The sequence below is a fragment of the Tympanuchus pallidicinctus genome, unplaced genomic scaffold (assembly GCF_026119805.1).
Source record: "Tympanuchus pallidicinctus isolate F22 unplaced genomic scaffold, pur_lepc_1.0 scaffold22, whole genome shotgun sequence".
Classification (NCBI taxonomy): domain Eukaryota; kingdom Metazoa; phylum Chordata; class Aves; order Galliformes; family Phasianidae; genus Tympanuchus; species Tympanuchus pallidicinctus.
The window spans coordinates 24,148,401-24,175,346 of NW_026294739.1; the positions used below are offsets into that span (position 1 = coordinate 24,148,401).

General features: G+C 51.2%; 4 protein-coding genes across 13 annotated transcripts in view; 2 read left to right on the forward strand and 2 right to left on the reverse strand.

The window, feature by feature from the left end:
* Positions 1 to 6,237, reverse strand: part of WWP2 (WW domain containing E3 ubiquitin protein ligase 2) — a 32,230-nt gene extending 25,993 nt beyond the window's left edge. Inside the window, exons 1-4 of one of the 4 annotated variants that reach the window (XM_052686512.1) lie at positions 6,156 to 6,230; positions 3,702 to 3,786; positions 2,936 to 3,083; positions 2,526 to 2,644 (exon numbers count right to left, since the gene is read on the reverse strand). In XM_052686512.1, the coding sequence (XP_052542472.1) occupies positions 2,526 to 2,644; positions 2,936 to 3,083; positions 3,702 to 3,771 (337 nt within the window). In that variant the 5' untranslated portion in view covers positions 3,772 to 3,786; positions 6,156 to 6,230. Of the gene's footprint in view, positions 1 to 2,525; positions 2,645 to 2,935; positions 3,084 to 3,701; positions 3,787 to 6,155 lie in introns of all 4 variants that reach the window. The other 3 variants (XM_052686514.1, XM_052686513.1, XM_052686515.1) reach the window with 3 other exon arrangements.
* On the forward strand, positions 6,237 to 8,822 carry NOB1 (NIN1 (RPN12) binding protein 1 homolog). The gene is made up of 9 exons (XM_052686517.1): positions 6,237 to 6,377; positions 6,449 to 6,581; positions 6,655 to 6,788; positions 6,853 to 6,924; positions 7,011 to 7,151; positions 7,225 to 7,446; positions 7,685 to 7,782; positions 7,909 to 8,053; positions 8,226 to 8,822. Exons 1-9 carry the CDS (start codon positions 6,315 to 6,317, stop codon positions 8,493 to 8,495), a joined length of 1,278 nt encoding a protein of 425 aa, XP_052542477.1. The 5' UTR covers positions 6,237 to 6,314; the 3' UTR covers positions 8,496 to 8,822.
* Positions 8,823 to 9,342: 520 nt separating this feature from the next.
* On the forward strand, positions 9,343 to 11,189 carry NQO1 (NAD(P)H quinone dehydrogenase 1). The gene is made up of 6 exons (XM_052686520.1): positions 9,343 to 9,483; positions 9,806 to 9,970; positions 10,040 to 10,170; positions 10,301 to 10,414; positions 10,485 to 10,586; positions 10,660 to 11,189. The coding sequence occupies exons 1-6, from the start codon at positions 9,477 to 9,479 to the stop codon at positions 10,963 to 10,965; spliced, it is 825 nt and encodes a 274-aa protein (XP_052542480.1). The 5' UTR covers positions 9,343 to 9,476; the 3' UTR covers positions 10,966 to 11,189.
* A 1,568-nt stretch (positions 11,190 to 12,757) lies between these two features.
* NFAT5 (nuclear factor of activated T cells 5) overlaps positions 12,758 to 26,946 on the reverse strand; it is a 58,338-nt gene continuing 44,149 nt past the window's right edge. For all 7 annotated transcript variants that reach the window (XM_052686507.1, XM_052686504.1, XM_052686506.1 and 4 more), the window contains 4 exons: positions 24,721 to 24,860; positions 21,793 to 24,232; positions 20,440 to 20,686; positions 12,758 to 19,574 (listed from right to left, as the gene is read on the reverse strand). In XM_052686507.1, coding sequence (XP_052542467.1) covers positions 20,448 to 20,686; positions 21,793 to 24,232; positions 24,721 to 24,860 — 2,819 coding nt within the window. In that variant the 3' untranslated portion in view covers positions 12,758 to 19,574; positions 20,440 to 20,447. The remainder of the gene's footprint in view (positions 19,575 to 20,439; positions 20,687 to 21,792; positions 24,233 to 24,720; positions 24,861 to 26,946) is intronic.

A 26,946-nucleotide genomic window follows, 5' to 3' on the forward strand; every position in this document is an offset into this window, starting at 1 on the left:
GAATCACTGACAACTGTGCCCACTCCACTGCCACGCAGCACAACCAGGAGGACCTCAGACCTCTTTTCCCCTCCTTTTCTCTGACCAGGACCACCGCCCCAGCAGAGGCAGTGCATTAAGCATTCACTGCAGCCCATCTGACTGCCTGCTTTCACCACTCCTTGGTGAAAGAGCCTTTGCTTTCTGGCCACGCAGAATTCCTGTGGCAGCATATTCAAGCAGTGGGGTCAGCTGCAGCTTTCCAGAGGTTGGGGGTTTGGCCAGAGGTGCAGAAGAATGGAAAGAAAGGGCTCTGCAGGATCTGTCAAGTCCTGGCATATGGTGCCACTTGAGAAACAGGAGCCTGTTGATGTAACTTGCAACCCGAGCAGTAAGCAATAAAAGCAAGCACTTTCATCCATGAGCTGCAGCCCAGCTTACTGGTGTCCCTCCAAAGCCTGCACAGACATTCACCACTCGGCTGCCAGGGACCAGCAAACAGCAGCACCAAGATCAGCTTCCACCCAGACCGCGTCGGGGGCCGCCCAGGGACACTGCTCCAGCCACACCAAGGAGCTGCTGGCACCTGGGAACAGCGTTACTGCTGGGGGGCCCAAGGCAGGGCTGTGCCACCGAGCACAGGAGGCTGTGCCTTGCTTTCTGTCCTTAATCCCAGCCGAAGACAGGAGCATGCTCTCCCCTGAGCCCCAGCAGCGGCCACATCCTGGTGGAACAGCCTGGGTCCAGCTCCCCGTAGGCTCTCCTCATCACCCAGCCTCACTGCAGAGCTCTTTTTCCAGGCTGCAGGCCTCAGAGCTGAGGCTGTTCCACCTGGAGTGACGCGTGCTTGGCAGAAGGTTCGACAGCGAGAACAGAGGGAGCCACGGCTGCTCCTGGCAGTACGAGCCCTGCAGACACTGCCACGAACGTCACTGGAGATGAGAACACCACCCCTGCTGGAAAACACCCATCTGCCCAAAAGCTGAGCCACGAGAACAATCCTTCCACACCAAGTAAAGCTACAGGAATACAAACAAAAGATTGCAATTATGCTCACACAGCGGTAACTTACAGAAAACCTCACTAAAACCATAGCGAAAAAAACCCAAAACTAACAACAACAAAAAAAGGTCAGACAGCAGCAAGCTGCCAGCCAAGAGCTGCCCTGGGGAGGACACGTCCCTGCTCAGCACCTCCCAGGAGCAAAGAATGAGCTTGGGGGCTTCCAAGAAGCAGACAGCACTCAATACAGTGTCTCCCTCAGCAGGGGGACTTAGGCTGGATTAAGGCATCCCTTGTCCAGCTCAGGAGGGTTTAATCCCAGCTTACTTGTGCAACCTGGCCAACTCCCTGGTCACCACAATGCTACACTCTGGAAACGGCTTCATCTCCTCAGCAGGCAAGGCAGGAGCCAGCAGCCAGGCCACAGAGCACACCAGGACCAGGGCAGGGTCCCTGCGATGCAGCCTTCCCTCCAGAGGAGCAGCAGCAGCCTGAGGCCCACACAGAGCTGGAGCAGAGCCATGAAGGCTGAGCAACAAGGAGCAGGGCCCAGACTTGGTGAGACAGGCAGCATGCAGGAGTGTCCACCCTGTGGCAGCACCTCCCCAGCAAAGCAGCACTCTGCAGCTTTAAGAGTCCTCCCTCCTGGCCCACGGTGTCAAGGAAAAATCTGACACATTTTTTCTGCCACACGTTAACGAATGAACTAGAACAGCCAGTTGCCTTTTCCATTCAATTTCCACACAGCCCCCTGGGACACCCACTAATGAAAGGGCTGATTGTGCCCTGCCACAGGAGCAGGCAGGTAGGGCGGGAGCAGTGGCACGACTCTGGGAGAAAGTAGGAGGGAGCACCACGGGGCTGAGCCCCCAGCACAGGCAGATCCAGCAGCCCAGCCCTGTGCCTCCAGGCACCAGCCAGGTCCTCACGGGCTTTACAGCACGACTGCAGCAAACGAGCTCCCCATGTGTGCCCAGCAAGGATGCAGCGATGCCAAGGCCCCAGGGGCACGGGGCAAGCCTGCCCCAAGGAGCACTGTGGGGACACTGCTGGGACTTTGTCACCCGCAGTAGCAGTGCCAAGGAACAGCCACATGTAGGCCCGGCAGAGGCCAAGCACACCCCATTCCCCGCTGGGCAGAGGCCCCTCTCTCCCTCCCTCCCCATACCAGCTCTGTGTTCTGTGAGAAGCAGAGCTTTGCTTGGAAAAGACAGAGTAAGCCTTTTCCAGCCCCGCGCAGCAGCTTCCATGGCTGAGCCTTGAATGGGTGTCTTTATGCAGAAGCTGCTGCCACAGCCACACTCCAGTGACCACAAATGGCAGCAAATAGCAGCAAATAGCTGAGGGTTTGTGTTTCCACACAGCTCTGGCACCCCGGCTAACGCAAATCTGGCTGCTGTCACCCAGCACACAACAGTGCCTTGTTCCCTGCTGGGGCCACTCCTGTGGCGTGGGGAGACCCCGGCCCTCAGCAGGGACACAGACTCCGCACAGAGGCCAAGGGACCCACAGCAGCTCTGGCCGGGCCATACAGACAGACATACATTTCCCACCACTCTTGAGCAGGTTCCATAGGCTGACGGAGGCGGTGCCCAGCAGCTCGTTCCTCAACGTATGGCAGCTCCACACCTTCAGGTCCAGGTGACTCTGAGCCGTGACATTCCTGGAGAGAGAACAGGAGAGGGGCCATCACCATGGCCTCGTCCCTTCTCTCTGCTCGAGAGCAGGTAGTGCCAGGCCTGCCAAGCCAAGGAGCAGAAGGGATGAGGGAAAGCTGCAGGGTGACAGGAGACCGTATCCCCTTCCTGGTGACACTCACAGCATCCTCAGCAGGGGCAAAGCCCTCTGACATCCAAACAGCCCTAGCTGATGGAGCTGCATGAATCCCCCCTAAGGGCAAGGTGTGGGGGCAGGGGACAGCCCCAGCCCACGGCACAGGGTTAGAGGGACTTACAAGATGAGGATCTCATTCCACAGCAGCTCAGAGCTCCCCATCTGCTTTCCCGTCTTCTTGGTCTCGCTGGGCAGCCCATCGCCCGCCACCTCCACGTAGCAGTTCATCCGTGACTGTCGGCTGTGGGCCTTGGGCTTCACGGACACCACTGAGTGGGACAGGCAGGGGTCAAGCAGCAGCCCCACAGCCACAGCCCCTGCCCCAGCCCGAGGACACTGCCTCACATGTGCACACCCATCTCTGCCACTGATGCTCTGGGGAGGGGACAGCACTGGGCCAAGACGGCCCTGGTCACGCTTCATCCGCTCCCATTTCACCCCACAGACACCTACCATCCCTGCTCAGCTGCTCCCAGCCCCAGGAGCCTGATGAGAAAACCCATGCTCTATGACAAGCCAGGGACACGGGATCTGCAGGAGCCAAGGGAAGGAGGCAGTTGGCTGGGGAGAACTGCTACGCTCTAGATAGCTGTGCCTGGACCAGAGGGCTGCAGACAGTGCTGGGACACAGCTCCCGGCATCTGGAGCCATCTCGTGGCCACTGCAGCACAAACACCGCCGTGACAGCGCTATGGAGCCACATCCCAGCAGAGGAGGCAGAGCCCCCCACAGGCAGCGCTCTGCTTCCAGAGGCCTCCAGCACGAAGGCCTGGTAAAGACTGCATGCACCACGGAGCCTGGAACACGGCCCCTTCCCACCAAGGTACCCCAAGGCCTCCTACCTCGGTGCATCCACAGCTCAGCTCCCAGCCCTGCACGGGACTCACCTTTCACAGAGAGCTGGGACTTCTCGCAGGGTGGCCCTGCCCTGGCCCTGCTGGAGCTCGCAGAGGCCATGTCATCACCCCTGGCCTGGAAGGGAGAGAGAGATGGGGACTCAGCACCAAGGCTGAGCTGGCGCCCAAAAATATACTGTGTCCAGCACTCCACACAGCACAAAGAGCACGCAGCCACTTGGGGCAGCAGCCTGCAGGCAGTCTTGTGAGCAACTCCACCTCACCCCGACCCCAAGGCCGCTGCTGTTCCTGGCCATAGGGACAGAGCAGCCTCCAGCACAACCGAGCACTAAAGCCTGCAAGTGAGGGCAAGGCATGGCACATAGCATCCCTTGGAAAGGATGAGACAGCAGCATCATGAGCTGGGTCTGCTCACAGCACAGCGAAGCTGCATGTCCCCCAAGGATAGCTCACCGGGCTGCTGGGCACCAAAATACCACGGAAAAGATCGGTCCCTTCTATTCCAAGACACTGCAGAGCTGCAGCTCAGTGGGCAGGGGAACCACAGCCGCTCCAACCGCAGGGCCGGACCCCAGCACAGCCTGCACCTTCCCAGGCACTCACCACTTCCTCACTCTGGGGCACTGCATCATTGACAGCGACCACAGCACTTCCCTCTCCCCTCTCTTCTCCAGGAGGAGAGGCTGAGGGAGCTGGGATTGTTCAGTCTGGAGAAGAGGAGGCTGAGGGGAGACCTCATTGCACTCTACAACTTCCTGAAGGGAGTTTGTGGTAAAGAGGGATTTGGGTTCTTCTCCCAGGCAATGAGCAGGACACGGGGTAATGGCTGCAAGTTGTATTAGGAGGTTTAGATTGGACAGAAGGAAGAACTACTTCTCTCAGAGAGTCAGGCACTGCAATGGCTGCCCAGGGCGGTGGTGGAGCTGCCGTCCCTGGCAGTGTTCAAGAGGCGTCTGGATGACGTGCTGTGCGATATGGTTTAGTGCTTGTGGTGGCAATGGTGCTGAGGAGATGGTTGGACTCGATGATTCCAACCTTGTGATTCTATGATTCTATGGCAGAGGCAGCAGTTTTTCTACTGAAATGCCTGACTCTGAAGGAAAATCCCAGGGTCAGGGATCACGCAGGAGCACGAGGTGCTCAGTCTGGCCCCAGCAGTCAGCCATGGTATCACGCTGCTCTCACGGGGCCCTGTCTCAACCTCTGCTAGCTCCTTTTTAACCCCTCCCACAACACAGGCTCCCCACACCCCTCCTGGTACCAGCCTGGCACAAGGCTGAGCCTAGGAGCCTAACACAGCCTTGCTGGGAACTTACTGCTGGGCTACACGAGACCAGGTGGGGGCCTGGCAAGATGCCCCTCCATCCTCCCTGGCAGCTGGGAGCCAGCTTACAGACTGAGGTCATATCCAAGACAGACTGCCTTGCTATTACAAGCTATTCCAACTCCGGTGGGAATTCCAACTCCAATTCAACAGATCACCCTCCAGGATATTGCTGGTTGACCCCCCCAGTTCCACATCACCACTCACTTCATTAGAAACATCAGCAAGTCCCACAGAACGCAGCCAGCCCGCAACCAAGCCCTGTGCTGGACGGAGCAGTGAGCTCTTCCCCAGGGCACTTCCTGTGCCACCGGCAGCGACCCACACCCCAGAACTGCCGTGCCGGGACCTGGGGATTCCTGATCCTTCCTCAACTTCAGGCACCGTTTCAGACCTCTGCAGCCATCCCACACAGACACAGCCCCAGGCTTTGCTGGGGAAGCTGACCCGGCAGGGATTCATAGTTCGCTGCACTCATTCCAAACCCTCACCACACGCAGCCCTCGCGCTTTCCCGCCACGACCTACAAAGCCGCAGCGCCAGTCAGCCGAGCGCAGTCACGGAGCGTCCCGCACTGCGGAGCGCCAGCACCGCCCGACACGGGACGGCGGGAACACGGCCACGTTAGCGCAGCTCCTCGCTGGTGGCGGCTACGAACCCTGCCCCCTTCTGCCCGCTTTCTCATCCTCCGATTCTCACTTCACCTCACTGCACAGCAGCGTAGGGGCACCCCAGGCCCTCTGCTTCCCCCGCGCCCCGGTAGAGCTGCAACGCTGCGCTCAGCCCGAGGCCAGAGGGGTCGGGATCCTCACAGAACGCGCACAGTCTCTGGGTGCCGAACCAGCGCCAGGAGCCCCTCGCCCAGCGGTGCCGCCGAGGGCAGGGGCAGTTCCTGGACTCCGGGTTGAGCCCCGGCGCCGCCTCCTCAGCCAACGCTGCCGCCGCCGCCGCAGCTCCCACAGGCCCGTCGCTCCTTCCCACCCAGGCCTCGGCCCTCTGCCCGGCCAGCCCCACAGCCGGTGCCCCGGGTCGCCCCAACGGGCTTCCCCTCTGGAGGCCAGCAGCCGCCGCAGGTAAAGCTGAGCGGAACGGCTCCCCACGCTCAGCGACCGCCAGAAACGACCGCCAGACCCCGCCGCTTCGCGCCGCCCGGCCCTCACCCGCCTCACCGGCAGCCGCTGCGTTCCCGCTTCCGGCTGCGGCGCCGCCGTCACGTGACCCCGCGCGCACCTGACCGCACCGCCCGGAAGTGCTCCAGCAGCGCAACTCCCGTCGGGCTCCGCGCGGCGCTACGGGGTGCGGGGAGGGACGCAACAGACATGGCGCGGGTACCGCATGTCGTGGCCGACGCCGGCGCGTTTCTGAGCGGCGCCGCGCTGCAGGTACGGACCGGGGGCTCCGGGATGGGGGGAGGCTCCGGGCCGGGCTGAGCTGACCCGCGGCCCACCCGCAGGACGTGGCGCAGAGCGTGTACACCGTGCCCGAAGTGCTGGCCGAGATCCGGGACCGGCGGGCGCGGCGCCGCCTGGCCGCGTTGCCCTACGAGCTGCATCTCCGTCGCCCGCGGGCCGACTTCGTGCGGACGGGTGAGTGCGCGTGGAGGCGGCGGGGCCGCGTGCGGCTGTGCGGGTAACGAGCTCCTCTCCCCCGTGCCCGCAGTCACCGAATTCGCCAAGCGCACCGGGGACTTCCCCAGCCTGTCGGCCGCCGACCTGCAGGTGTTGGCGCTCACCTGCCAGCTGCAGGCCGAGACCGCGGGGCCGGGCAGCGTCCGTCTGCAGCCCCCGGACAAGGTAAGGAGTGGGCTGGGGAGTGGGGATGGGCTGCGGGCACTGCTGAGCCTGGCGCTGCCCACAGGTGCGGCTCAGCTCCAGCCCGCGGCACCCCGAGGCCACGCTGCACCTCGCCGGCTTCCACCTGCCTGCCAAGGTATGGGGTGTGACGGGGACAAAGAGGGGGTGTGGGGGGTGAGAGGAATGGGGATGTGAAGCCTTGGGCTGCTGTGTGTCCTCCAGCACAAGCGCCTGCGGAAGGGCCAGCAGCAGCAGCACAGCCCCAACAGCAGCACGGAGCTGCCCGACAACGCCGAGTTTGGCTCCTTCCTCTTCTGGAGGCCGCCCCTGCCCAGCATCGAGGATGAGCTCCAGGAGATGTTGGTGAGGCTGCTGTGCTTACTGCCCTGCATCCCGGCTCCTTGGTGTACACAGCACCAACTGCCCATCTCTGCAGAAAACACACAGCATCTCCAGCAGCTCAGTGGCCACCGATGAGTGCCAGAGCTCGGAGGATGGGGATGGTGCCGAGGAGGAAGAGGATGAGGAGAGTGATGATGACAGTGAGGGCTGGATAACACCAAGCAACCTCAAGCAGGTCCAGCAGGACACGGGGCACTGTGACACTGTGCCTGCCGACGTGCAGGTCGGCTGTGTCACCACAGACTTCTCCATGCAGGTGAGTGCTGCCTCATGGCACTGGCTCCAGCCCCCAGCTCAGTTGATCCCACACACGGACCATACAAAAGTCACCCTGCGGTGCCTTCTTTTGTGTTCAAAGCTGCCAGTTCTCCCCACAGCAGAGGCCTGCACAGAGCCCATTGGCTTTGCTGCCTTTGGCCTCTTGCTGCCCAGGCAGGCAAACCTGGGTGGAGCTGCTGGGCTCATGGCATCTTGCTTTCTCCCCCTCTTGGCAGAATGTGCTGCTGCAGATGGGCCTCCACGTGCTGGCAGTGAATGGCATGCTGATCCGCCAGGCCCGGAGCCACATCCTGCGCTGCCATGGCTGCTTCAGGTGCAGACACAGCACCACCAGGGCAAGGGGCAGTCTCTGGGGATGGGCAGTAATCTCACTCCTGGGCTGGGCCTCTGCTCTGCAGCCCAGGGAGTAGTAAACCTCCTCCATCTCTGTCTACCACAGAACAACTTCAGACATGACCAAGGTCTTCTGCCCTCACTGCGGTAACAAGACATTGAAGAAAGTTGCAGTGAGCGTCAGTGAGGATGGGAGCCTCCACATGCACTTCTCCCGCAACCCCAAGGTGCTGAACCCACGGGGACTCAGGGTGAGTTGCTGCATGGGCTGGGCTAGGTAGAGCTGTGGTTGCCTTCTGGGTGTTCACTTACTGCAGGGACTCTCAAGCTTCTTTTGCTGAGTTCTCTATAAACCAGCAGTCACTGTGAAGGTCCTCTAACCAGGAGTTACCCCAGAGGTTTAACAGTCTGTTCTTTGGGCAGTATCCGCTGCCAGCGCCGCAGGGAGGGAAGCATGCCAACAACCCGCACCTGGTGGAGGACCAGCCCTTCCCACAGCAGCGGCTATCCCGCAAGGCCAGGCAGAAGACCAACGTCTTCGACCCCGACTACATTGCAGGGGTCTCTCCTTTTGCAGAAAACGATATCTACAGTCGCGCAGCCAACCTGCAAATCCGGGACATGGCACTGGGCGCTGGTAGGAGGCGCCTGAACCCCAACGCTGTGACAAAGAAATTTGTGAAGAGAAGATGAAGGGCAGTTCGGGGCCTTTGGCGGTGCAGTTGTGAGGGAAAGGTGGGCTGCCTGGGCACTGCATGGCACCTAGTGACAGCAGGAGGGTGAGACGCCTGCAGCGCCGGCACCCAGCCTTTCCTTCTGGGCTTCTTCAGGTGTCAGCGGGGCAGGCAGCAGCAGGGGCAAGGCTCTGGGTGTGTGACGTACTGACCCTGACTGCCTGCCAGACCCAGCACACATGGAAGGTGCTGGCTACACTGCTAGTGGGGTATAGGCATTCCTGTTTATTTCCAAGGACGCCATGTTGAATGACAGCGTAGTGAATAAACACGAAATGCTACACCACCATGACTCAGTCTTTTTTCCACTGAAGGGAAAGCAGGGCTGTTGGGCTGCTGCCCACCAGCAGCACCCTGGGACGATTTCTATCAGGGCACTCCCTGACAAGCAGATATGAACTGCAGATTTTACAGCCAACCTTTCTTGGGCTCTGTGCCCATCTGCACCTGCACAGCAACCCAAACCACCCCACCTGCACTGCACAGCTGCTCCTGCAGCTACACGCTGCTGGACGTGAGGCAGGGTACCTGCCCACAGGGGGAAGGGGAGGTCAGGGGTCTGGGTGCACGACCCTGTGCGGATGACAGCCCTTGGTTCTCCCTAGGGCAGACCCATGATGTAACACGGGGGGCTGGTGGCTCCCAGGGGGATGAAAACAGCACGGGGAGGGGGGCGTGTCTCCCCGAGGGCAGTGGGTGATGTCCCAGGCAATGGGTGCTGGCAGGGACACGGCTGGAGACGCGCAACGGGACTGGAATCTCGCCTGCGAGCAGCGGGGCGGCACGAGTGAGTCTCAGTACCGCACGCCCCGCCTCTCGGCCGGCCCCCCGGGCCTCAGCAAGCCCTGCCCGAGCGAAGTTCAGCCAGCGTTTGTACTGGCCGCGAGCGGTGTTACGGCCTCGCTCCAGTTCCGCTCCTGGGAGCCGAACCGCCCCGGCAATGGCAGGTAGGTCAGCACTGGTACCGCTACAGGCGAATCTTGCCCGGGGCTACTGGCTCCAGCTGTGCTTCCCTCTCTGCAGCACCGATCTGCAGCAGACAATAACTGCGCCACTAACTGCTGCCTTCGTGGGTTCACGTGGCCGTGGAGTTGCAGCTCCCGGCACGGATTGCCCTGGGGCAGCGGCGGGGTGCTGGTGGGGATTGGTTGGGGGACAACTGTAAGGGGGTCCGTGCAGCATCCACGGGGCTCAGAAGGGCAGTGTGGACTCCCAGGTTCAGCCACGTGGGTCCGTCGGCCCCGATGCTGAGCAGCACCCTCCCCACAGGCCGCAAGGCGCTCATCGTGCTGGCGCACCCCGAGAAAACCTCTTTCAACCACGCCATGGCAGCAGCAGCCAGCAGCGCGCTGCGGGACAAGGGCTGGGAAGTCACCATCTCAGACCTCTACGCCATCGGGTTCAATGCTGTGCTCTCACGGCGCGACATCACCGGTACGAGTGCAGCCATCGTCCCCACCAGCCCCCAGCTTGTTCCTCCCTGAGCCCCCAACCTCCCTGCAGGGCCCCCCAAGAACCCCGAGCACTTTGTCTACGAGATGGAGACGGGGCATGCATGGAAGGAGGGACGCCTCAGCAGCGACATCGTCACCGAGCAGAAGAAGATTGAAGCGGCCGACCTGGTCATCTTCCAGGCAAGACTGCAGTGCAGTCTTCATTGCAAGGGCTGAGGGGGAATTTGTGGGGGGTGGCTGGTTTTGGAGGGGCTGTTTCAGGGGGGAAAAGAGCAGCAGCGCTCGCTGCCTGACCCACCCGTGCCCGCAGTTCCCATTGCAGTGGTTTGGGATGCCAGCCATCCTCAAGGGCTGGTTCGACCGCGTTTTCGTCGACGGCTTCGCCTATTCCTTGGCCAGCATGTACGACCAGGGGCCCTTCCAGGTAGGCCTCGGGGCTGTGGGGGAACACGTGCTGGCCCTGCAGCCCCTGCCTTTCCCCTTCCCGTCCTCAGAAGAAAAAAGCCATGCTGTCACTCACCACCGGCGGGATGGGCTCCATGTACAGCCCCAGCGGCATCAACGGCGACATGAACGTGCTGCTGTGGCCCATGCAGGTAGTACGGTCGGGGCTGGGGACAGCGTGGTACCAGGGCACCGTGCTGACAGCTCTTCCCACCCCGGCCGCAGCGGGGGACTCTGCACTTCTGCGGCTTCCAGGTTCTGGCGCCCCAGATTTTCTACAGCGTGCGCTACGCGAGTCCTGAGGCGCGGGCACAGATGCTGAGTGCATGGAAGAGCCGCCTGGCAGCCGTGGAGCAGGAGAAGCCCCTCAGCTTCGTCCCCAACAGCTGCTTCGAGATGAGCCCGGCCGGCGGCTTCGTTCTGAAGCGCGAGGTGCTGGCGCAGCAGGAGGGGCAGCAGCACGGCCTGTCGGTGGGGCAGCACCTGGGCAAGGCCGTGCCCCTCAACGAGCAGCTCCAGGCCCAGAAGTAGCAGCCAGGCCCTGCGCCCGCACTGAGACCCAGGCCTGGCCTCACAGCACCGTGGCAGGGGGCCGCAAGGGCAGTCCCCACACCTGCATGCACTTGTTTTTCTGTGTTCTCTTTCCTGACATTTTTCTGTACAATTTTATTCAAAATCAAGGCTTCGGGGCTCAAGGGAAGGGCCCGCGGTTGAGGCCTGCGTGAATACAACAATAAATTGAGGTCCAGAACCTGGAGGTGGTGTGCTGTTCTCTGCCCCCATCAGGCAGTGCAGACTCAGGCCCAGCTCTGCTGTGCAGCTGGGGGGCTGCCCGCTGCCCACCCCTGGAGCTGGGCAGGAACCCTGGGGACCACTGACACCGGGCGGCCCCACTGCAGCCAAGGCCACAGCCTCAGGGACTGACACAGCCCTGATTTCCAGCTCCCTGATCTCCAGGTCCCGTCGTGTCCTGGGAAGCCTCAGCACCCCATCCCTCACCTCCTGCACATGCATCCACAGAATGAGCCATGTAGTGGGGCAGTATTTGAGCTGAGGAGTCTGGATTGAAATTCAAAGAAAGGGGGCTGAAGGCCCCTCCGAGGCAGCAGCTGTTACTGTAAAGAAGCACGGTGCTGGCTAAGCCATGTAGGGCAGGGGGTGGGAGGCCTGAGCTGGGGGGCTCCATCCATAGCAGCGGGCATCAGATTATCAGCGTGGGCAGCGAACACTGCATGGGACTGAGCCCAGAGGGAGAGTGAGGCTGTGCCAGGCTGCGGGAAGGATCTCCTCTGCTCCCTTTTCTCACCCACTCGGAAGCTGAAGGACCATGATGGTGACGCAGCTCTCTGGAGGCGGGCTCTGGGACGCTGAGGACGTAGCAAGGAGCTCAGACTTGGATGCATCATTGAAAAGAAATGCTAACAGGAAACAACACCCACACAGCAATGCACACCAACACACGCCCCTTCCTCCCACAGCAAGCAAACCGGTGCCACGTTTCCTCCTGTGCTACAACAGAGTTCAAGGCTCTGATGTCTGCTCCAGTATCGTACAGCAGTGCATTCTGTCAGAACTCAGGGTACGTTTAACGTTTTTGTTTCTTACCTATGTTGTAGCTTTTCCCATCCTGGAGATGCACAAAGCCCATATTGCCACGCACCGCAGCGCTTTCTGCACAAGCTGTCTTCTGCCAAGTTGTATCTCCATTATTTTTCCAGCTTGCGCATCCATCTGAAAATTCCAAGAAGGAACTACCTCAGATCATGCACTGTTTCCCACAAAGCATCATCTTGATCAAGCTGACCCCTCAGAACACAGCCACATTTACCAAGGCATACTTCCAGTTACATTAATTGATTGTATTCGCTCATCTATTCATTCCATCTCTTTGCATCCAGCTGAGCACAAGGCAGATCCCAGGTCTCGGCCTTGCTGCCAGCTCTGCCTGAGCTGAGCGGGGTGAAGCCACTGCTGGCCCCACAGGAGAGCCCAGGGATGGGACTGTGAGAGACCGCAGAGGGAATCCCCACCTCAGGCACATCATGAATTACCTCCTTGAAATCTCTGTAACTCAAAGCTGGTGTTTGGGCAGTAAGCAACTTTGGACCTAAGACCACATAACAACAAAGAAACATTGGAATTGTTCCCCCCCCTGCAGAGTGTGTGCATGACACACTGCCTCTTCCTATGCAACAGCATAAGGCATGCACCAAGGGCACAAACCCATGCACTCATGCACTTTTGTCTTTCCAGACAGCCTTTTTTTTTCCCCAGCAGGGAGGTGTCCTTGAAAAGAACCACAACAGGACTTTACACTGCAAAATGAAAACTTTCATTGTTTTATTCTTGACTGCAGCTGTTTACAGAAATATAGTTGCGAGTATACAAATGTCCCAATAGAAGCAAAATATTTTTATTTTTTAATATTCAACATGTTATCACAGGATAGCTAAAAACATAGATGCAAATGAAATATCCCCCTCATAGAACAAACCGAAAGCACTGGGGATCAGTGCTTTGAAAATCCCATCTACGAAAGCCATATACACAGAAATGCACAGGGAATATCTGGTGCTACTTTCACACTGCAGGACAAGGGAAAAGGCAGCTCAGCGGTTGATCAGTGCACTGCAGGACAACATGGCAGAAAAGGCGGCGCGCCACAAGACAGACGCGGGTGTTAACAGAGGTAGAATGCTCTGATCTGAATGACTGCGGAGCTCACTCATCATCAATGAGCTCCAGTAAAAATGCGGAGTTGTCTCATTTCAAACAGCGTTCAAAATTAAAAAGCTTCAGCAATGCTGTGGGCTTTTATGCGGGACACTGGAACTTGCCTCCAGTTCTATGATTCCTGGGGGGAGGCAGTGCCTGGGGGCTGCAGGGCACAGCAATGCTGCCTGGCAGCCTGGGCCAGGGGCACGGGGCAGATCCTCACCAGCTTACAGGGGGCAGCTTTGCAGACTAAGGGAAGATAAGGCAATTTTCATCGTCTGAACACAGGACCCTTTCCTCACCTGAATTACAACTAACACACACAAAGCCTTCAGTGGGCTAGGTGCTGAAATTTTGGAGGCTAAACTGAGCACTTGCAAAGAATTTCGGTGAGTATCCCTCAAGAGGCAGTGAAATCCTCTTGTTCCTCACCTCGTCCCAGCACACTGATATGTTATGAGCAATTTCATCAATTGTGATAGCAAAAGCTACAGATCTCCATCTCCAGAAGCGGTGGAAATCATCTCAGAGAAAAGAAACGAGGACGCTACCTTCAGTTTAGCAGAGATGCTTTGACAACACCTGCACCAGGACAACAATATCTACAGATCAGCTTCATGCCAAACTGAAGTGGGGTCGATCAGATTTGGCCTGAGGAGTCATGGTGGACAAAGCACACGCTGCTGAGCTTACAATCTGGGTTTCCTTTTAGGGAGCTCAACTCCTCAGACAACCTGCAGGAAACTGGTGTGGGTTGGGACAGTGTTTCCCATAGGGCGGAACTGGGGAGAGCTTTCACAAGGCTCCTATGAGACAGTGCTCCAGATAGCAACTACTTCAAAAATAAAAACAAATTGAGAGATGCTCCCCTTGCATGCAAGCATCGGGGCAAAGAGAAGAGGAATGCCTACAGACTAAGCCTCAGCATCATCACCCAACTGCAGCCCACGCTGAGCAGCCGCCAACATCCCTTGCTAGGCAAAGATCCGTAAGCCCACGGTAAGAGCACTGCTGGTGTCAGCTCAGCTGAGCACAACACCACCGCTCCGTGCCTGCAGGAGCTGCTCGGAGGCGCAGGCAGGAAGCAGTGCTGCTCTAGGAGAGCGCTCAGAGGACACGTGGGTGCGGGCTGACCCGGCACTGCTGTCGGTTCACACCGCATTTGCAACTATTAATAAAAATATACAAAAATACAAAACTGTATAGCTGACTTCAACAGCCACTTTAACCCCACGGACATGAGTGACCTTCAGAAGCAGAGACGGCTTCTAAAGCAACGCTACCAACAGTGCCACACGTACAGTACTGAAAGGTGTCCTGCAGCTACCAAGGAGCTGCTGCAAAACCTCAGAAATACGAAAAAATGGATATAATTCAAGGTAATAAAAATGTAAATACAGCAGTACTCTACACGTGTCTACTGACTATTTATAATAGATATACGACTCCTCTATATACATATATACAATCCCCAATATACAGGCATTGCCTATTTACACACCTACACTGACTGTACGAAAGGAAAGGCCTCTCCTCTCCTGTGTAACCCCTCAGCTGGCTGCTGCCACACACAGCCAGCAGAATCCACCCGAATGGGAAGATGAAGCTCTCTCAATCTATCCCAAAAGACTACTCCAAATTAGAGACAGCCCCCGAAACAAATGAACACCTTCCACCTCCAACTCACGGTTGAGCGCATGCAAAGCAGTTCCTTCTCCTCCCTCTCGCTTCCATCGCTCAGGTAGGCCTGCAATCCTTAGCACTGCTCTCCTGTAATAACTCTGAAAAAATAAACCAACATCACACGGAGACGTGAGACTGAAAAACAGGCAGGAAAGTCCTCACCAACTCTTACTGAACGCGCGCTGCACGCCTGCACACGCGTTGGGCAGGAGCTGTGCTTAGCTTTAGTCCGATAAAAGCTTCTGATTTTGATTTGAAATAAGCCAAAATCCCACTCAACCTGCGATTTCAAATTTCCTTCAAGTCAAACACAAGTTTCCCACTTGTTTGGTATTCTTTCTGAAGACTCTAGACATGAACGAAGAACTGTTCAGATGAGTTTAATTCTAGAAACTACACCATCAATTCTACCAATCTTTCCTTCTGATCCCATTACCTGAACCAGGGCAAAACCCGTCAGTGCAGCTGCCAGGTGCTCAATGTTTCCAGATTAAAGAAAGCCTGCTCAATTTACAGAAGTTTATTGATGTTTCATTCTATCTTAAAACTGAATTACTCTCCATGATTTAAAAAAGTAATATACATACATATGTACACACACATAATGGAACAGCTGGTGATTAAACCTCTACTTGGAAGCTGTAAGGTTGGAATTGTTTCTTGAGCTATTCTGATGTTAAATATCAAAGCACTGGGCTTCATAAGCTGCTGGAAGAGTAAGCAGCAAAGGAGCAATTTTAATTAAAAAAAGGTGGAGTTGCTGATGGAGCACAAAGCACCAATAACTTCCTGCCAGGAGATGTTAGCTCATTACTTTGTGTATTATGCTATTCATACAACGTTTTGTTTGCTGTTTCTTTTTACTTGTCAAACAAGGTGCAGGCAGACATGAACCCAAGGCTGGTGGTTAGCAGATACACCTCTGTAGCTTTTTATCTGTGCCAATAAATCTCTGTTCCATCAACCATCAGGTACATAGGCACTGGGCAGACAGCAGAGCATCTACAACTGGAGGAACAGCCCACGTTTAGGACGGAGGCTCAGATGGCTTCAGAGAGAGCTCAAGCAGCAAACAAACACAGAAAACCCATCAGAGAAACAGCTCTGTTTTTTCACTTTCCACCTAGTAACATTTCTCGCATTTAACTGCTGCCTTGTGTGTGATAGTGGGTTGTTGTTTTGTTTTTTTTTTTTACAATAATGCTAGGAACTTCAAATGTTCAGATTAAATGTCTCAGTATCTCCCAACTTTCTGCAGCAAAAAGGATTGGATGTGATACCACTTCTCAGCTCCATGCCAGCCAGCGTCCACCCGCCCTCCGTCCAACAGGCACACCAGCATCAACGTGCAGAGGAGTGAACAAAGAGGTTAAAAACACAGAATAAGCTCCAATTATCAGCATCAACTGGTTGTCACGAATGCTCAGGACTCTGATAGCAAACCGATGCAGCTGATGCTGCTCTTGTCTCTTTCTGCCATGAAATCCTGCAGGCTGCCCTTACGCTCGTTGTTGGCTTATCAAAGCCCTCGTTACAGCTGCTTGCAAGCAGCATTTCCAGCACTAATCAACCACTGAGCAATCTTTTCCTTCATAAGACAAATAGCTTTTGTAACCAAATCACGTGTCCAAAGTGTTGTACATTTAAACATTGACCTAAAATGAAACGAGATAAATTTCAACACAATAAATGAAAGGTGTTATCCAAAAGTGAAAAATGTGATAGCACAGCCCTTTTTTTTTTTTTTTTCCTCTTTTTCTTTTTTCTTTTTAAATAAGCCACCTAACACACGCACACCGTTCAAACACACCCTTCCCTGGAGCTGTAGCAGTCTTGGTATAAAGTTCTCTTTTGGACACCCAACTTCTGAATTGGAAAATTGGTCCCTGGTGACTTGGCACTGACCAACAACACTTCAGCAAAAGGACACACCTTCAGAACAACGGAACAAACTGAAGCAGCATACAGGTGAACGTGTCATTCCTATTACTTCTTCTGTGTATGAAGGCCCCAGATGACACCCGACAGTTTGTCCTGGGACTGGGATCCTGCAAAGCCACCAGCTCATCTGTAGGTAACTGGCTATCGACTTTCACAGCCATCTGGAAGCTGTTTCGGTCCACAATTCTCAGTCTTCTACGCATCCTCAACTAGCATTTAGTCCTGCGAGGTTGCTATTTTCGTGTCATGAACCATAACAGGGTTTTATTAATATTTGCTCTTAGCAGAAAAATATATATATATAAATCACAGGAAGAAAAAGTATGGTTCAGGGTTACAAAGCAGCTCTGGGCAGTACGAAGCAGGGAATTCTTTTTATCGTGATTAAAATTTTAAACATTTTAGCATAATCATAAATTAAAAGTTAAAACATAGAGGCACTAATAATAAAATATTAAATAGACAATGATAGAGGATAAAAGCTGAATGGCTCATTCTGAACGAAACCCCGTCCTCCGCTCCGCGCCTAACTGCTACGGGGCTCTGCACTACACTGAACTGCTGAGCGGCAGACAGCACCGCGCGGTGAAGCTTCTCATGGCCAGCTGGAACAAACCACTGCCTGATGGAATGGCGAGAGATGAACAAGTCATTTATGCTGCAAAAAGGACTTAAATACTCAATAAAGACATAACAAACCCCACCCCACCCACTGTTATCAGACGCCACGTTGTGGTAGAACATCAGACAAACTCACAAATTTACCACAAAAATGTGTGGCAAAAAGAATATTTTATATATATGTATATATATAAATTTTTATATTTATGCCAATGTACTCACTCAGTACAAATAGCAAAATAGTATACCATTTCCTAAATACAAAATATAGCTTTCCAAAAAAATGAAACACACATTAGATATAAACCATCCAAAACTTGAACGATTGAAAACTGTATTCAAAATTAAATGACCCAGAGCAGGTCTCTTTCTGAAAAGTTCCCTTCATATCGGCAAGAAGCCTTACTACTGAAAACGTAATTCAATGCCTCTCAATGAGAGAGAGAAAGAGAGACAGAAAGAGAAAATGAACGCTGTGACAGACCGACAAACAGGAAGAACCATTAAAACAAAAACTCTACACGGCTCAACTAAGCACACGAGTTAGGGAAGAAACACAGTAAACAGACGAGAGTAACTTAAAAACCATTTACAGACTATCCTTTGTTATTCAAAATAACAAAAATGAAATATGACATGATATCAACTACACTATACCGAGGCATAATAGCCATACATGACAGCTGTTGGGCTCTAACTGCGTTAACAGCTTTCTAACAGCTTTCTACGTGCAGAAGGAGGAGAAACAAATATCCGAACAAGGCTGTAGTGAGATCTCACAAAACCTACTGGACAGTTGGAGCACCCAAAAGTTCACATGCCTCACAACACACCTGCATGGTTTGGAGTGGGTTGGCTTTACATTCTGTAACGAGTCAATGTCTGACAATCTAGAAGCTGTGCCTAGGGGACTGTCAGGAGGAAAATAACACTTCAAATTTGCAACGAGCTACAAAATGCAGCAGCTCAGGATAAACTGAAATTTTCGAGAACGTGTAAAAATGATTTAATTTCCCCCCATTTGGAGTAAAGTCAAACAGAAGATTTACAACAGCAACAGCTGGAAAGCAAGTGGTGAAGGGGGATTCCCACATTTGAAGGGATGCAGAAAAATTGCTCCCTCTTTCCTTAACCTTTATTTCTCAGAGCCTGTTTGACCAAGCATTTTAACAGCACAAGAGTTGGTGCCATGGACTCCTAAAAGCTGCTTCTGATCTTGAAAGGGAGCAGGATATTTCTAACACTTCCAACAACATAACACAAAACTGAGGAAGAGAGAAGGGAAAGCATAAAGAAGAACAAAAAGGAAAAAACGAGTTTGAGAGTGAGAAATGCAGCTTCAACTCGTTCTGACCCATCCAGTCAGCATGGGAGACCAAAAGGAGTTGTTTCGTCAGCCAGGCAGAATGTGCTTTTCAAGTTGAAGGTGTTTAAGAGGTTAAGATTTTTAGAGCATAATTTAACTGAAAGCTCCCCTCTGTTTCTTCAGTTAGAGCCACCAACCCCTTGCTCTGCGTACAGCTACATGTAAGAGACACGGACAACCGTTAATCACGTTCTTAGATGGGAAGCACGCACCTCTGTCAGGCCAACTACAGCAGCAAGCAATTCTCTGCTCATTTGTTACGTGTGTCAATATTTTCATTGCCCCTACTGCAGTTAATAAATCAGAGTATTAGCTCTCCCACTTAACTGTAGAACACCCAGTCCCTTCACTTACTGACAGCTACGAGTCACGATTTAGGTCACGGGTATTTGATGTTTCTGCTTCGCTAGCTTTTCAAAAGAGTCAAAAGAGGGGATGTGAAGAAGGAAGAGAAGGGGAAAAAATAAAGTAAACACGGTAGTATGTATTACCTTCTAACAACAATAATAACTGACCAGATATGCTTTAAATTCAGAGAGCATGCCACTCTCGGCGGGCAGTAGGAGTCAGGTAACAGCACAGTCCTACGCCCCCGTAGAACAAAGCATAGCTTTTCAGCATTATTGGCACTACGAATCTTGAATCTCAAATAGTACAGTCATAGCCTTAGGTGCTAGACACTGCAACTGGCCACGTGTGCTCTTAGAAAAGAGGGCCACTTTTTGACAGAAGCAATCAGTTCCACGCTGCCTAATCCAGAGTCACAAGGTCTGAGAGGATCCAGGAAGTCATCGCCTCTTTCTTCTCAGAATTTCTGCAGAAAAAATAAGCAAGCAAAAAAAAGTTAGACCTAACAGAAATCATCTTCCTACTTCTGCACAGTTCCTTCCTCTCATCTTGAAAACGTCCTTTACAAGCAGACATCAAACTATGAGCAAAGATCAGAACTGCACACTCTTTCATAGGGCAGGATTGCCTTTTTTCAAATCAAGTTCATAATTTCACCCAAAACAATTTCACTTCAGTGAAAACAGGTGGAATTTAGGATGGCAACTCAATTTTCTAAAGCCAGGTAACATACTGTGGATAATGCTATATTCTGGAGTCTTTCTGTTCTCGGCGCAGCCAAAGGCTCTTTCACCTCTCTAGAAAAGGCACCTTCTAAGAGCAGAACGTTTCCTGCTCGCTGCTAATCCTGTGATCTCGTTGTTAACAGACTCACCATGAGACACACTCAACACCCATCATAGTCCTCAGAAACTTGATGTCAAGTTACATTATTGTAACTCAGAGGCCCAACCTCAGAACAGTACAGACTTGAACTGCGTTATTTACCCAGGAAGCCATATGCTTTTAGCTACAGCCATATTCCTTAATGTTTGTCTGCCAAGCTGTCAGTGATCCACTCACTCCTTCCTACTGAAGAACTACACTATAAAAACAGATGACAAAATATACAGCAATCTAACAACAAAACTTAGCCAACTGTTTCACAGAAATACTGACCTTGGACTATTTTAAATAACTCTTTCTTCTACCTGCTGATACGATACTCTCAATTCATCATTACTGATATCTTAGCTGACCCCCTGAAGAATGGGGATACACTGCAACGAAAAACTTGTGAACAGAAGTATGTACAGCAGGAAAGAACCCAGAAACACAAACACTCTACTTACTTGCCTTTCTAAAATGAGCCAGTCATGTTGTTCCCCTGGTTTTGCAGTGAAACAAGCAGATCATCTATTTTCTCAATATTCTGACTGGGTGCCATAGCTGAAGGTAGTGGAGAAGTCTCAGGTATCTGCTGGGAGAGAAGCGCTGGCACTGCTGCTTGTCCCTCGCTCTGCGGCTGACCTGGCTGACTGATAGCCATCAACTCATCAGGCAGTGCAGCCGGGCCAGAAGGCAGCAGCTGGCTACAGTCTGTTAAGTGAAGAACAGCAAGGCAATTTCAGTTTGATTAATGCATATAATGAATTAGCCAACTTCTTTCTACCTATCCCTACTGACTCTGTAGGATGTTGCAGGCAGTTTTCACGTCACCACCTTTTCTCACTGCTCCCTACAATTATATGCACGGGCTCAAGGTACGCACACTGAATTATGGGCTCTGTATTTTGACCAAACGCTGTGAATATGACAGAGAAAAGTATTTTGCTAGAAGAAAAAGAAGATGTGTGACATAAGAGAAGCACTAAGTGTGCCCACTCTCTGCCTCTGTAAGCTACAGATGTCTCTTTTTCAGGTCAGTCAAGGTATCCTCCAGCTCTTCCTACAAGTCTGCAAGAGTTCACACAGCAAGACACATCCTTAGGTACAGCCCCGCAACTGCTCTGTGGTTACCACTTTCTCCCCAGGTGTTTCATAAGATGTTACAATCACTGCATCTGTTGCTTTTAGAGCTTCATAGGTATTCATACTCTTGATGGACAGGTGAAAGGATCTGTATCCCAAAGAACTTACAATAGAGGCTAAATTCAGAGAGGAGATACAGAAAATTGCAAGCTTATAAACTCAAAGGGGTTTCAAATATACATCAATGGAAGCTTTTCTGAACTAAGCAGCTTCAAACATCTTTCCTTTTCAACAGTGTGTGGAAACTCATTGCAGAAATCACAGAAACCAAATGCAGCATGAAGATTAGTGGAGCTGTCTTTAAGAGAACAACCATATTTCTTTCTCTCAGTGTGTGTGTATATATATATATATATATATAAAGAACGTTTGTATACACCTTCTTAATAATATATATTTTATAACCATATATCTAGATGCACACAGTGTTGTAGGCTGTTTCTGTCATATGCTAATTCTAAGGGTAGGAAAACCAACAGACAGTGAAGCTAAGAGTACTCTTGCATTGCTAAAAGTAACGTCTGTGCTCAGAGCAACAGGAATAAATACGTATACTCAGCTATACTGCCACACTACTTTTTGTTTTTTAATTAAACATAATAAAAGTGCATAAAAGTCTTGCAGACTCCCATCAGTAGCTCTTCTAAACTCCCAGTCAGGCATCTACCACTTACTGTTTTGAATGCCAAACAGGAATATTCCTGAAGTCTGCTGAGATGAAGCAGGAGAATTCTGCAGCTGGTTGATAGCACCCCCTGCTGTGTTATGAAATAAAGAAGCTTGCTGCTGTGGAGGAGAAGCAGTTCCTTGCATTCCTGCCATGCTGTTTTGAGAAGAGTACATTGGAGACTGCTGCAGATCTTGCTGGCTCATGCTGTTCTGCAAGGCAGACATGGAAGCTGAAGAGATGAAGAGGGTGACCTGTTGCTCTTGAGAACTCGGTGACCCTTGGACCAGCTGAATCTGGGGTGAGTTATGGAAGATGGCTGGCTGCTGTGCTTCGGCCTGGCTGGATCCAGGATTCTGCAGAGAAGACACTGTAGTTTGACTCTGAAATTGCATGGGCTGCTGTTCCTGGTTTATTGGCGCCATGTTAGTCTGTGGATGAAAAATGGACTGGCCCTGTTGTTCCTGATTAGTAACAGGGTTTTGGTTTGGGTTAAAAATCATGTTCTGCTTTTGAGAAGCAATTGTACTCATTGCATTTTGATTACTGAACATCATGTTCTGTTGCTGCTGCTGTGGCTGTTCTTGAGACGGAGGACTGCTCTGAATAGCAACTATTGAATGCTGAGGCTGGAAGATAGCTCCTTGTTGGTTCTGGGGAATTGAACTGGACTGGATGGAGCCTAATGGTACTTGAGGCTGAAACAAACCTTGCTGAGCAGGCTGAGCCTGTGGCTGCTCCTGGGGAAGCATAGAACTCTGGATGTGAGATATCTGTGTCTGCTGTTGGAAAGAAGTTGGTTGCTCAGTGTTTGCTGCTGCCTGAAGAGGAGAAATGGAACTTGGGTTTGTAAAGAATGACATCTGCTCCTCTTGAGTTGCTGGGTTGCTAATTGAAGTCTGGGAAAGGAACATGTTGGCAGACTGCTGATCTTGAGGAACTGAAGAGCTCTGTAATACACCCATGGTGCTCTGTGAATGGAACATTGGACGCTGCAGTTGATCTGACGAATTAGTATTGGTCTGGTTGTGGACAATGGAATTTGGACTGTGAAAAATGGAGCCTTGTGCCTCCTGTGATATATTCTGAGTATCACCAATAGGATTCTGAGAGTGAAAAAGCTGAGCCTGTGAGTGTGGAGATTGCTGCATAAAGTTTGCAGGCTGAATAGACATGATTTCTCCGCCCTGCTGGAACAGACCGCCTGCTTGCTGCTGAGCTCCACTCGGCTGAACAGTCATCATGTTTTTGGTAGATGAAAAGAGATTAACTTGAGACTGACTTTCTCCACTGTGCTGCATTTGAACCATGGTCTGAAATACAGAACTTTGCATCTGTTTACTCTGTCCTGAAGCTTCCTCTCCATCTGCAGAACTTGATGCCTGAAATAGAGCAGGTCCGTTGTTGTTGACCTGCTGCTGAGCTGTAGAATTAGTCTCACTCCCAGAAACACCAGGAGACGAAGAGAATAATTCGCACTGCATTTGCATGTCTTCGCTCGTCGATAACCCACTCATTAGATGAGAAGCCTGCTGGTAAACAGGTGACTGCTGGAGGGCTCCATTCCCTGAAGTTGTTGAAGAGAACAAATCGGACTGCATCTGTGTAGCAGCCTGGCAAATGTTTTGCTGGATTCCTATCACCATTGCTGCAGAAGTCTCCATTGCCTGCTGCTGCTGCTGTTGCTGTTGTTGCTGTTGCTGATTGGACAATGTATTTTCGGGCTGTGAATGAACATTTTCACCTCTTCCAGGCAAAAGGTTCTCTGGTCTGGAATGGACAGCTGTATCTGACGAGGAAAATATCCCAGGATTTACACTATTTTGTATCTGACTAACTTGCTGAAAGATATCTGCATTTAGCTGATCTTGAACATCCTCATTACTGTCAGACCCAGAAAATAAAACAGAAGATAACTGTTGTTGAGCTTCCAGTACCTGCTGCACCAAGTCTACATTTCTACTGCTGCCTGTGGCAGTGTTAGTTGGAAAATTTCCAGCCTGCAATTGCTGTATAGTGTTCTGCAACTGACTCACACCACTCGCTGACGAGAAAATACTTGATGAAATCTGTTGCTGTAACGCCTGTGCTGGTTCTGGTAGTGTAGATTGTTGCTGCTGTGAAGCATCAGCTAATTGTGACAAAGTGACTACCGTGCCATCTGACTGCAAGACTTCTCTGGTTTGGGAATCTCTTGTTTGGAACTGTGCAGCTTGCTGCAATAATGTGTCACTGTTCTGCAGCTGACCTGGAGTAGAGACAGATGAAAAGCTACCAGGCTGGGTAATGTCCTGCGTTTGGATAGTAGTTAGAGTCTCTGGATTATAAACCTTAGGCTGTATTTGTTGCTGCTTTTCATTTTCAGAAGGTAAATGGGAAGCAGAAGTTGGTATGCCAGGCATACTGCTTTCTAAAGTTTGCTGAGTTGGTCCAACTACTTTCGAAGCCTGAAAAGAGCAGTGATACATTAAGCAATTCACATGCTTTATCAAGTTGCATTGATACTATTTCCACCAACTGATAATGCTCAGGAAAGACAATAAAGTATTTGATGGCTGTGCATCTCTACACACATAATAGTTATGCAAGCAAATGAGTGAGAGAATGGGGAAATGCTATCTCAAGACGAGTCAAGTGAGAATTCAATGAAAGCAATACAAAGCAGTGATTAACATCCTTGCAATATTTTACTTATTTTGTGTCACAGGACAAAAAGAACATTCATCACAGGAGCACTAATCAGCCAAGGCAGGAATGTAGGAACAAGAGAGAGTTACTTTCAAAGGAAATTGTCTACTGCTGCAATAGTGCCCGGAGATCCTACGGCCAGACTGATCTTGGACACTGCCATTTTCTCTGTGCATCCTCTCCTCCACTTTGCACTATTAGCTGATGGTCAGGCATACGATTATCTTCAGATCACAGTCCAACTTACCTTGAAAACAGGGGGAGATCTTTTTTCTGCGCTTACTTCCATTGGAGACACATCTTCATTCTTAATCATACTGCTTGGCATGAGCGGAGTTATCAAGGCACTAGGAAGAATATTTACCTTCTCCAGATTACAACTGGTGGCTTTCATAAATAAAAAGGAGAACGAAATGTAAACATTCACTCTACAAAGCACAAAGGGTTTCTAGCACTGGCCTGCTTCCCATTTAACTTCTCAGCACCATTGTAAGAGCTCAAATCCCCATAAAAGATGCCAAAATGCAGAGATCACTACAAATATACATCAAATAATCCTAAGAAACAGTAAAACTGTTCACGTTTTCTTTCTCTTGTTCTTTCTGGACCAGGAAAAATAGCCACCAATTGTCTTAAACTGCAAATATAAAAGCTTACCATATCTTTCCACAAAAAATTTAAACCATACTGTACTTTAACTGTACTCCATTTCAATTTTAAAATGTCTTTTTTTTCCAGATAAATGCGTCTCACTTCAAGGCACTCAAAACACTCAAAGCACTCAAACTGTGTTTTTGCTCTGTTAAAGAACTAACCAAGTGAAAACTTGATAAATCTGCACGCCAGCTGACTAGGAAGAGCAAGTTGTTATTTTGCCTTTGCAGTGCCTTTCTTTCTTTCTGAAATAGAAAGGTGGCTTCTTGACATGAATCAGATCTCCTTACATTCATTATTCCTGATCCAGATTTTAAAAATATATATACATATATATTACATAGGCCAAGATCTTTGCAGTAAATAAAATGAGCTTTCCCGACTTAAAATATTGCTGAAATTATTTGAGCTTAAAGCAAACCAATGGGAAAATCTGTGAAGACCACAGACCTGTAAGTAGTTTGTAAGTAGATTAAAGAATTAATCTTCAACATAAAAAACCTGCATACTCTGAACAAACTCAAATCTTGCAATAACACGGCAGTCAAGTTTTTGCATATCCGTACCGCCAGAACGCCACGTCCTACGTCACAGTTCTCACATGTTTGTTCTGCATATAAGCAAATATTCTCCCCTGAAGTGTTATCGTCTATCTTTGGTAATAAATCCTCAGTCATCAGCATACCAGCAGCCAAGCAAACTCCTCCCCTCCTGTTCACCCACACCTTTGGGATGGCTCCAGGAGCACAGGCCACGTGGCCCGGGGAGTTGGGCTGTGCTGCTGGCAGGGAGTGCAATCTGAGCAGCAGAATCCCACCCCACGCCTGCCTCAGGACAGCCACTCATACACAGCACTCACAGTTATCAAGTTTTCCACTCTTACGTGTTTAATCATGCAGTATTAACTGGAAACAATAAAAACTTTACACTTCAGTAATTAAAATTCCAGTGCCACACAGGTTAGGTACTAGCAGTAGCGTGCTGCTTCACAGTGACGTACTTGGTTGGGAAAATGAAAAAAAGAAACGAGATTAAAAATGAAAAATAGTTTTCAAAAGCAGAAAACTGTTGTTGGTCTTGGTTTGTACGTCTTTGTGATTGACTTATTTTAGAACTTCTGAACTGCTGCCATGTTTTCAAGGCAAATGCACCCCTTCCCTTTTCTCCCAGTGAAACTGGAACCTGTAACCATCTTTAACCGTTCACAAACAATGCTGGATGACTACTCCTCTGTTGGAAGGACGTGCATTTCCTTAGGCAGAGACTTGAACTACATGGTTAGCCATACTCACTCCTCTTTCCCAAGTTTACAATTCTAAACGTTGCCCTGAAACATAACTTGCTCTTGAAATCTTCCAGATCTACAAACAGTCTTAGAACTAAAAATCTGAAATTGTTTTGGGAAGCAATGTGTTGCTTTTTTTCATTTACACAGGTGCAATAATTTTATAAGGAATCTGAGACAAAGTTTGAATTTGCCCATGATAAGAACAGAAAGGCCCTTAAAGTTCAGGATGTAACTGTAGGCAGCAACCGATTATTTGTCTGAGGCTGCAGTCATGATGGCACCTGTATTGTGAGTTTTATCATATTGTTCCCAGTGAAAGCAAACAGGAAGGAAGCAGTGTTCACTGGATCCCCACTCGCTCTGTATCATTTCAGAACAGAGATGAAGGATAAGCTGGGACATGTAGAGACAAAGTACATAAAGCAGACAAAACTGTCTGACCTAAGGTTCACCTCCAGCCTAAAACAGATTGAGTAGGTGCAGGAATGAACAGTCAGAAAAAAAAAAGGCTAGAGGAAAATCCACACAAGG